At 38.8% G+C, this 11,767-nt stretch overlaps 1 protein-coding gene across 1 annotated transcript; it reads right to left on the bottom strand.

Moving 5' to 3' along the window:
- Nucleotides 1-1,231: 1,231 nt before the first annotated feature.
- On the bottom strand, nt 1,232-2,155 carry LOC124958094 (olfactory receptor 5B2-like). The gene has a single exon (XM_047515792.1). It carries the CDS (start codon nt 2,153-2,155, stop codon nt 1,232-1,234), a length of 924 nt encoding a protein of 307 aa, XP_047371748.1.
- Nucleotides 2,156-11,767: the final 9,612 nt, after the last annotated feature.

Below are 11,767 nucleotides of genomic sequence, written 5' to 3'. Positions count from 1 at the left end.
AGAGAGAACACAACTGAACTGATGTGAAAACACAAATGGTCAAAATTAATTTCAAAGCATTTGAAAAAATGTACACTATATTTATTTCTCAGTTTAAATACTTCACAATCTGCAAATGATAATAATATATGAATACATTAAAATTGATTTTTACTTTCCGTCAATATCTCTGACACTCTGGATATATATCCTGTGAAAATTAAAAAATGAAATTGTTTTGTATCACATGACTCAAACAGACAAGTTAATTCTTTGAGACACCAAATGTATGCATATATTCTTAAAATGTGCAAGGGAAAAAAACATATTTTAATTGATCAATTCATCATTTTTTCTGAAAATATTAAATTATACTTACTCAATACTAGTGCACTAGTCAGGGGCCTCCACTGATACAATCAGTTGAATCTTCAAGCATATGTGAGAGACTTACTATGACGTGGGATTTGGAATTGTGATTATGGAGGTGAAGAAGGACCAGCTGGGCTCCTGGAAGCTCAGAACCAGGAAGGCTGGTGCTGGAACCCAGTGTGACTGCAAAGGCCTGAGAAAGAGGGGCAGAGGAGTGACTGTGTAGGTTTGGAGAAAGAGGCTTTGAAAGACACCAGCAGTTCCACTGTCCAAGAGAGAACGTGAATGTTCAGCGAGGGTGTTCTGTTCAAGTGAGCCCCCACTGGACTGGATGATGGCTGTCCATACTGATGGGACAGACTTTCTTTACTATGGTAACTGCTTCAAACTGTACACTTTCAGAAACAACCTCTCAGCTACACACAGTAAAATGGTTTCCTGGCTACCTGCGTATCCTTCAATCAATTCAAAGAACACATCCAATTCAACATCACAAATAGCCACAGAACATTTAACGCTGGCAAATTTTCCATACCCATTTACAAGTATCTTCATGAAGCACCAGTCTCCACTTCTTTTCCATGAGGGATTTTCTGCAATTATTTTGCATATCTTTGCCTCTATGTAGAAAAATTGCATGGGAAATTATTGAATGTATCAACACCTTTAATAAAGTTTTGATAAGACACCAAAGTATTATAAATATCGTGATTCTGGAATCATAATTCTGCATATGAAGTTTCCTTTTTTATTCCTCCGTCGTCTGCAGAGGTAAAGGAATTTGAAATAAGCTGGGTCTGAAAATGCAGTGCAGCACATGGACAAGAGCTGAGGGAACCAACAAGCATTATGCACCCTGAGTGGAATCAAACCTTAATGATTATTTTGCTTCTAAAACAATCTTTGAGAATGCACTCTTAACCTCCTTGTTCCTCAGGCTGTAGACCACAGGGTTTAGCATGGGGATAAACATAGAGTAGAACACAGATGCAATTTTATCAGTGTCCATGGAGTGACTGGAGATGGGCTGTAAGTACATGAAGATGGTAGTCCCATAGAAAATGGAGACAGCAGTGAAGTGGGAGGCACAGGTGGACAGAGCCTTCCTGTGTCCTGCACCTGAGCGCATCTTTAGAATGGTGATAAAAATGAGTATGTAGGATATGAAGATAATGATGAGAGCAAAATAGATAACAAAACTGGCTACAAAAAGAGGAACCAGATCATTCACTGGTCTAACAGAACAAGAGAGAGCCATGACTGCTGGAATATCACAGAAGAAATGATGGACCACATTGGACTTGCAGAAGGAGAGACTGAATGTGTTCCCAACATAGATGGAGGCACTCAAAAATCCACAGACATAGCAGCCTACTACCAGACACACACACACCCTGCTTGTCATGGTGGTGGTGTAGTGCAGGGGCTTGCACACTGCTGCATAGCGATCATAGGCCATTGAGGACAACAGGAAATTTTCCACAGTAACAAAACCTGTTAAAAAGAACATCTGAGCAGCACAAGTGTTGTAGGAGATGACTTCATCTCCTGGAAGGAGTCCTCCCATGACTGTGGGAATGACAGATGAAGAGTAGCAAATGTCTACTAGAGACAGGTTGCCAAGGAAATTGTACATGGGAGTGTGGAGACGGGAGTCCAAGACAATCAACATGATTATCCCCAGGTTCCCAACCAGAGTGATGGTGTAGATGAGCAAAAATGTAACAAAGAGGGGAAGCTGTACACCTGGGTCACTGGTCAGTCCCAGCAGGACGAACTGTGTCACTTCTGTCCTGTTCTCCATCATGTTGTCTCAGAATCTCTTGATGGTCTATAACCATGACAAAAAGAAACAGAACAGTAAAGGTTGAATTGAAATGAAAAGTATGCATTAATATACATTATTTCTTTGCCCCTCCATCTTATAATTTAAGATTCTCCTAAAAATTTTGGGATTTAAAACTAAACATGTTATATTAATTACACGAAGGATTAAATTCTATGAAATTGAAGACTCCTTAAGAATCATCTTCTCAATTTTAAACACTTCTACACTTACTTAGAGAAATGAAGACTATTTGATTTTTACTTTTTAATTGGCACTTTATACTTGTTCATCTTGATGAGATTTGTTGTTACGTGTTTCTATATGCACATGCTATAACAACTTCATTTTGCCCATATTGCTCCCCTGCACTGACCCCTCTCTCCCTACTCCCACTCCTTGTTCTCTTTACGGATCTACCCATGATTTTTAGGAGATCTACCCCCACCTTTATATTCCTCTTTCCTCTCTATCTTCCACATATGAGAGAAGACATACATGTGACCCTTAGCATTCTGAGTTTCACTTACTTCACATAATATGATATACTGGTCTCTATTTCCATCCATTTTCCTGCAAATACCACAATTTCATTTTTCCTTATGGCTGCATAAAACTCCATTCTCCATGTATACCACATTTTCTTTATTTATTCATTCATTGGTGGACACCTAGGCTGGTTCCATAGTTGGGCTATCTTGCTGCTAAAAACATGTGATGCATGATCCACTACAGTAAGATTACTTTAATTTCTCAGGGTAAATACCAGGAAGTGTTAGAGCTGGGTCATGTGGTGGTTCCAAGCCTAGCCTTTTGAGAAGACTTCATTCTGTTTTCCAATGCATTTTTTCTAAGTCACAGTCCTGCCAAAAGTGTGTATAAGTCTTCCTTTTCTCCACATCCTCTCCAGCATTTATTATTATTTGTATTCTTGATGACGCAATTCTGACTAGTGTCACATGAAATCTTGTGCAATTTTTATTGAATTTTTCATTTTTTATAATTTGTTCTAAGTAGTTATACATGAAAATAGAATGCATTTAGACACATGGTACTCAAGAGGAGCACAACTTCTTCTTCTTCTAGCTGAACACAGTGCAGTCACACTGGTAGTGTAATCACACATGTATTTAGGATAATAATGTCCATCTCATTCCACCATCCTTCCCATCCCCCACACCACCTTCCCTCCCCTCTCTCCCCTTGGCACAATCCAGAATCCCTTCAACACCCCCAATTGGGATCAGGATCCACTGATCAGAGAAACTCAATGCAGTTTTGATTTGTATTTCCCTAATTGCTAATGATGTTGAACTTTTTTTCATGTATTTGTATTTCATCTTTTGAGAAGTGTCTGTTTAGTATATTTGTGTTACAGACTATTTAATTACTTAATCCAGATGTCTTGCATACCAATCTCTGAATTCTCTCAATTCCCTCTCATGGAAATTTTGACTTTATACCATGGATGCACTTCAGTTTTTTCTCTTTTAAATTAACTCTAAGGTGTAGCCGCCCCATGAAGTTTCCAGGGATTATCATTCTCATTAAAATACTCATTGAATGTAGAAACTTACCAGTAGGCTGGAAAGGAAGAGCAGGGAATGCAGAAGAGGGAGACTGAAACTTATAGCCAGTCCTGGAATATGGCCTACATAATATTAGTGAAGCTGTGTCTCAGGCAGTGGTCAACAGGTTCCAAGTTCTCTAAGGCAGGAAAAATAAAGGGAAGAACTTAAACCTGGAGACCAAGTTCTGAATTGACAAATAATTCTTTCTGTCTACATAAAAGATTTATTTTTGCCTTCCTATTTGCATAATAAGCCTGATAAGCTTATATCTCCTCAATAACTCACAGAATTGTGTCTGTAAAAAAAAAAAAGAAAAAACAAAACATGATTTTTATCTTTGTGTGTTCCTCTCTCCACAATTGAAGGCTCACAGCAAGTCCTCAAGTCAAAGAGAGAACTGTCTGCACTAACAATAACAATGATTATCACTCAGATGAATATGATGCCCAGTGAAGCATGTTCCTCCTGAAACCAGTAATATGGAGTCATGTTGGGATTTCAGAGGTGAATATATGGAGATTTGGAGATAACTATAGACTTGAGACCTCTGCAGATTGTCCCTAAGAGTCTACCTACAGCTGCTGATGTAACTTTCCTAAGGAAGAAACAATTAATCTGTCTATGGGGAGCAGGTTGGTTAGTTTCAATGCAAGTATGCATGTGCTTTTATCTTTTTTTTTTACCTTTTTCAAATTAATGCATCGTTTACATACAGTAATTGTTGGGTCGTAGTATAGAGTTCTAAGAATTTTGTCATATGTGTGGTACTGTCAAATGTATGGTTCTTCTGCAATCACCAAATCATCTCAGCTTCTCTTTGAGAATTTTCCAACCCTCTGCCTCTGGCAATAAGTAAACTGTTTTATTCCTACAGTTCTGCTGTAGTTAGAATGTTCATATAAGAAAGATTGTAATGCAATACTGTAAATAACGGTACAGCAACATAGGAGGCACACAGATGAAAGCAAAACCTCCTGTAAATGCACACAATACCAAAACCAGAGAATGAGAAAAATATCTGAATGATCCTATAACAGGTAAAGAGATTGAATTAGTAATAAGTAACTTTCCCAGAAAGAAAAGTCCAGGAACAGATGACTTCCTGGTGAATTCTCAAACAAGTCTCCAGTAGAAAGGAAAGAATATGACAGAGAAGAAACCAGGATTTCTGAGAGCGTCCTTGTCTGCTACAGTCTTTGAGCCTTACAGTCACAAGTGTGTATTCTTCCTCGGGTCTGGAAACTAGAAGTCCAAAGCAGTGTCAGCTCGCTGGAACCAGTGTGTCACCGGAGCCATGTCCCTTCCTGGGCCCCAGAGGACACTTCGTTTCTTGCCTCTTCCTTCTGGTGGCTGCTGGCTCACTGTAGCTTCTTGTTTCTGACTTCATATGGCCAGCTTCCTACATCTTTCTGACTCTGTTTTGTAAGAATATAGGGAATAGCATTTAGGGTACCCATGGAACCTAAAGGTATCTCTTTTTGTTTATTTTAAAGTCCTTAATTTAGTCTCACCTGCAAAGCTCCTTGGGGCCACAGAGTAAGATTGAAAGGTGTCATAATGAGGGCTTGGAGCTTTTTGTGAGCCGTTGCTGAGCTTGTCAGAGTGTCTTACGGCAGCACTCTGCTCTATCTTAGAAGCCGTTCTGTACCTACCAAGTTAATCTAACATTAAATAGCCCTTTACAGTAATAATTAGAAGTGGTTCTCACAGGAGAAATGGCCCTAAATAAATGTGAATACTGCTGTTACATTACATTATTCCAAAAGTAATAGCATAACTTCTGAGCATGTTGAAGCCCAATGTTACAAATACTGAGATGGTGAAGCCCCCTGAAGTTAGGTGGGAACAAGACATGCAGGCATGTTTCTGTGCTTAGGATTTACATAATATTGATCTCCCTTGTGGGTCAAAGTAGAAAGAATTGTACATTATGAAAGCATAGGAATGTATATTATCACTAGTACTGATGGATATTATTTTTATACTCTACATGGAGTCATTTCATTTCATTGTATGATTCATATATGGGAAGTAATTTTAAAAATATAATCAAATATTAAACCTCCAATCTCATACTCAATGTATTTTCATGATTTTCTAAATAATACTTATTTAATCTCTTTCAAATATTAAAAAAAAAACAAAAACAAAAATAAACTCTATGACCTCACTTGAGGATTTGCCGAGATGCTGTCACCGTCGAGGTCCTGTGGGAGGCACAGGCGTGAATCCCATACAGACCCACACTTCTCTCTTGGGATGTGCAGAAGACATGCGGCTCTTGGAGAATCACAGTGACCTGTGGCAAGCTTAATCAGGTGTGGACCCGAATGGCAGCTACAATTCCAGATGTGATTTAGGGTGAACTGTTTTCCTCCTTAGCAAGGAGGACATTCAGAAACAACTAGGTTACGTGGAATGGACAGCGATACACCTCCAGTGTTCTACATCAGGGCTACATTAAGTCATCAGCCATATGTGATAACTCAGTCCTCCGGGAGCTCTGTAAGATTGCCCTTCCACAATACCACACTGGCCCATATCTTTCACATTGTTTTGATTGGGTCTAGTGAGCAAGAAAGAGCAAGCACTCTGGGATTATTAGGAAAGCATTTCAATGCCAGGGTGTGGAATTAAATGCAAGAAATTCAGAGGTCTTCATTTCAAAGAATATTCTAGGTCTGTAGTGCTGAGGGACATGCTGAGATATCTCCTGTAAGGAAAGGATAAGTTTTGCCCCTGTCTTTTCTTCAGACCAAAAAGGGGTACATCACCCTGTGGTCCTCTTTTGGTTGGAAGAAATGTACTTTTCCTTTGGGTGTGGGATTTTTTTTTTTTTAGTCCAAGTGACATGAAAATCTGCCAGTTGGGAGTGGGGTCCACATCAGAAGAAGGCTCTCCTGTAGGTCCTGGCTTCTGTGAGAGCTGCTTTACCACTTGAGCTATGTAATCTAGAACATTGGTGGTCAAGGAATTTTTAGCAGCAAATAGGATGCTGTATGAAGGCTTTCGTCCTTGTTCATGAATTGCAGTATAGGTTCTTCAGATTTTGAAGTAAAGTCCTGTGATCCTTGGTGGATATACTTTCCTTTTTTCTTTCAGTCTTCCTTTTTGTATGTGTGTGTGTGTGTGTGTGTGTGTGTGTGTGTGGTACCAGGTATTGAACCCAGGTGGACTTAACCACTGTGCAACACCCTCAGCCCTTGTTAATTATTAATTTTTTTTTTTTTAAGAAAAGGCTTGCTAAGTTGCTGAGGCTGGCTTTGAACTCACAATTCTCCTGCCTCAACTGCCTGAGCCACTGGTATTACAAATATTCACCACCAGGCCCATGTACTTCCCTTTTGACAAACAGAATTTGACCTGATAACAGACTTTTTAAGATATTGATTGCATGTCTAAGGGCCATCAAGTTACCCAGAAGCTAGTCACTTATAATCGGAGTGTCATCTGATTTTTGAAGCCATAAAGTGATGTATGAAAATCCAAGACGCTATTATCAAATGGAAGCATCGTATCCATGACTAAAGCGACCATGGGCATTACTCCTTCCTCAACGTCCTGTCTCCCCCTAGGGACACCTTTCACCTCATGGTGAATACTCTGTAACAATTGGCAGGGGAATGGAAGATTGGAACTGGTTTACAGATGGTTCTGTATGACTTGCAGGCACAACCCACAGGTGGAGAGCTGCGGCACCAAAGCCTTTTATGAGATGTCACAGATGCACAGTGGTGAAGGAGCTTCTGCTCAGTGGGTAGAAATCTGGGCAACACACATGGTTCTTCTTTGTAATTGGAAGGAACAAGGACAAGATGCATGAGAATACTGTTGTGGGACGCAACTTAAGAACAGACCAATCACCACTGAGAAGTACAAATTTGAGAGTCTTTATTAAGCCGGCTGGCTGACTGTCTCACACAATGCCCCAAAAATGGTCCCAACCGTAGGATTATAGGGGTTCTTATACCAAAAATCACATCAGTCATAATTATCTGTTGCTATGATTTAAAATTTACAAACCAAAATCATGAAATCATTAGCAGAGGGGGAAGTGGGTCAAAATGACCCTTACCTAGGTATAAACAAAAGAATGGTTACCAACATCGACACAATTATTATTGACATCATTGTTCACATGGTGCATTGTTTAGGAGAAGTAGGAATCAAAAAAGAACAATTTTTCATCACATAAGAATTGTCATTTTGTATTGTAAACATTTGTAAACATGTGACGCTAAGTAACTGATGATGGGCACAGAGGCGGTGCGTTCCCATGGGAGAAGCACATTTCCTACATAACATGGAGTCTCAGAGCAAAATGGAGTCTGTTTAGTCACTTCCCAGATAGCCTGGCCTGTAACATTTGGATGGAGCCAAACCTGTCAGCCCATCACAAATACATCACTTCCCTGGCTGTAACCTGTGATTCTGTAGGATAGTAGAAGATGGGAGAAATACAGTTGAGACATGGTGGAAAGGAAATATGGGGATGAGTTGTATGTGGATACACCTTCTAAATGCATTAAACATTTGAACAAAATTTTAGGTACACTGTCAGTGCTCACAAAGGTTTAATCAAAGGATTTTAATAATGGAGTCCAAATTCATTCCGTGGATACAAGTCAGTCTTTTCTCAGTCACTTCTGCTATTGGCCAAGAGGCTCATGAACAAAGTTGTCATGCTGACAGGGAAGGAACTTATAAAAATGCAGCAGCATACACCTCCTCATGGATTGCCTGACTACAGTCACTGCCCAGTGCTGAATCTGCCAGCAGTGGAAACTGAGTTCCTGATATGGTGCCATATCTCAGGTTGACCAGTCAGTTAATGAGTGGCATGTTAATTACATTGAAACATATCCATCAAGGAACTGTGGTATTTTGTTCTTACTAGAAAAGACACTATATTAAAAGTTGCCTTCCTTGCACATTATGTTTCTATCATACCTACTGTACCTGAACTACAGAAACCCAAATAAAACATCACGGCATTCCACACAGTAATGATTAGAACCAGATAACTCACTTTGCAGAAACGAAGTGGGGCAACAACTCTAGGCTCCAGGAATTTACCATTCCATCATGATCTGCACCATCTTGAAACACTGTCATAAAACAATGGCTGAATGTCCTTTCAAAGTCTCAGAGTTTTAGCTGAAGCAAAAATTTGGGCTAGGAAATATTATCCAAGAGTCTATACATAATCTGAATCAGCACCCAACTTATGGTTCTTTTTCTCTAATTAATAGGACTCGTGGTTCCAGGAATCAAGAGGTGAAGATGGGAGAGGCACCCTGCTGGAGGCATGTTCTGCCAAGAGACACATCAGAGAGTCTACTGAATTAGAAGATGAGTTTGTTGTTTGTCTTCTTTGGGTTCATCATACCTTTGAAGGGGCCCAGTGAAGGTTCACAGTTCTGACTAGTGGTTGATCCTATCAGACACTAGACAAACACTCATAATGGAGATAAGTATGAGTGTGTCTGAAGTACAGGAGATTCTTTAGGACTTCTTTTACTGTTTTCAGTCCTGGAAATTAAGGTCAGTGGAAGATTAAAGCAACTGCATTGATGAACATGTATTCATTTTCCCAAGATGTTTCATGAATAAGGAATAAGGATCAGAACAATCTACCAGGTAAATAATCATGGCCTTTAAGCTTGATTGGTTCAAGAAAAATGCAATAACAAACTGGGTAATGACAACAGGTACTTATAAATATTAATTTATAAGTATATGACCACATAAAGAAATTAAGATTATAATTATTATGAGTTTCTCCTCATTTGGTTATGAATGTGTGCATGTATCTGAAATACAAATGTATGTTCTTCACTCTATTAGCCCATTAACAAGAGTCATTGGAGGAGTTCACTTTTGAACACAATATTTAAGTTTCTTATTGTTAATTTTGCAAAATAGTTTTTAACTATGGGATATCAAGTCTACATAATAAAATATGCTCACTTGTGATTATAGTTGTAAAACATTTTAATGGCATGTAAAAATATTTTTGTGTATTAGATACAACCCTCAAAAATAAAATGAAGTAAAAATTTGTGTATAAAATATGAAAAAAAGAGTAAGGGTGAGCTTCATCCGATTTCACTGAACCCTTGAGTAAGGAGAGAGCAGAATGCTTTCTTTGTAGTCAGAACAGTGGCATCGCATTTGGCAGAAGAATGGTTTTGTTATTGTCTCTATTTGCAGATTAAGTCTTTTAACCAGCTGTAAGTACCAAAATGACAAAGGGCAGACTTGGGAATATTACTCTTTAGGTACCAACTTGGTTGATAATTTGAGATGGTGTAAACTATTAAGCCAGTCAACACTGGGCAGGGCAGGTTGGCCTCCATACCATGGAGGGATGTTTTCACTTGTGATTTCAACCAAACTAACATACAACAGAAATGTATGATTATGACATGGGATAAACCAGGTGAGGACTTGTATTGGTGTCCAATGGCTGCTCTAACAAATTGCTGCAAACCTGGAGGCTTACAAAGCACATATTGATTCTTTCATGGTTCTGGAAATCATGGGTCTAAAATTAATCCCAATGAGCTGAAATCAGTGGTGTGACAGAGGTGTGGTCTGACAGAGGCACGTTCACTCCACAGGTTCTAGGGGACACTCAAAGTCTTGCCTCCCCCATGCTCTGGTGGTGACTGAAATTCCATGGCTTGTGGCCATATCACTTCAGTGTTGCTTCTATACCAAATCCTCCTTTGTCTATGGTTAAATCTTCTAACTCCCTTTCCTAAGGATACATAGCATTGCCTTTAGGACACACACAGATAATCCTAATATTTTCTCATCCTTCAAGTCCTTAATCTGATTAGATCTTCTCAGTCCTTCAGAGCCTTGAGGGATAACATCATCAGGTTTCAGAAATTAAACTTTGAATCCTTTGGCCTACTTTGAGCCTGCCAGTGTGTCATATGTCAATCACACTATGCACTATCTTTGAAAGTTTTCCATTAATCCAAAATAATTGTAACACTATATAACCATTGAAACAATATTAGACATTCTTCCAATGGAGCAATATTGCCATAAACAGAAGCAAATAGTAGATCTACCCTACACTACTACACAAGGACCAGGACCGTCATCTTAGCAGGATCAATCCCGGTGATGTTGATGCCCCTATTGTGACAGTGATAACAAATGACATATAGGGGCACATTCTTTGCTCAAGTTTTGTATGATATTTAAATCCTGAGGATCAAAATTAAAAATGTGAATATAGTAAATTACACTAGCAGACTTAATATAATTTATTTTTACTGCTGACAAATACTGTCATACAGCTACTCCACACAGACATTTAGAATCTTTCCAGTCAGTAGTACAATTTGTGTGCATCAACTAATTTTTACAAAATGACCAGAAATGAGACCTTTAATTCATCTTGTGTGGAATTTCTTTCATGATTTCCTAAACAGTACTTATTTGACATTTTACTTGCCATTTAATGATACATCATCTCTCACTAAAATTATCAGAGTATAGGAACTGATCAGCTCTGTTAGCAATCCCAGAAAATCATTTTGCCTAAAAGGGAAGAGTATGAGAACTGAAACTATAGGGGAAAACAAATATCTCAGAAAAGCAGAAAATTAGCTTTATCTCTAGTGAGGTACTACATATTTATCTAGATGGTTAATCCCATGCAAGATTCACTCTCACCATCCATGATTCAAAGGCCAACACTTGGTGCAATTGGACTCAAAGCTTTATTCATGTATTCATTCATTTAATAAAACTCTGTTGAGAGTCTACTGTGAAATAGATATCTCTTCAATTGCCAATGATCATGTTTGACCAGAAAACATAAAGTCAGTGCTCCCATGGTGTTTACCTTCTAATTTGGGGAAGACAAATAAGTACCAGGTAAGCAAATATTCAGGAGACAGGGTTCATAGGTCTGTGAAGAAGGATAGAGAATAAGGGGACAGCTCATGTGGTGAGTGGAAAATGAGTGTTCAATGCCAGTGGGCAGGACACATGACAG

The sequence above is a fragment of the Sciurus carolinensis genome, chromosome 11 (genome assembly GCF_902686445.1).
Source record: "Sciurus carolinensis chromosome 11, mSciCar1.2, whole genome shotgun sequence".
In the NCBI taxonomy this organism is placed as follows: Eukaryota; Metazoa; Chordata; class Mammalia; order Rodentia; family Sciuridae; genus Sciurus; species Sciurus carolinensis.
Note: the sequence above shows the minus strand (reverse complement) of the source record. Positions and strands in the feature narration are given on the sequence as shown.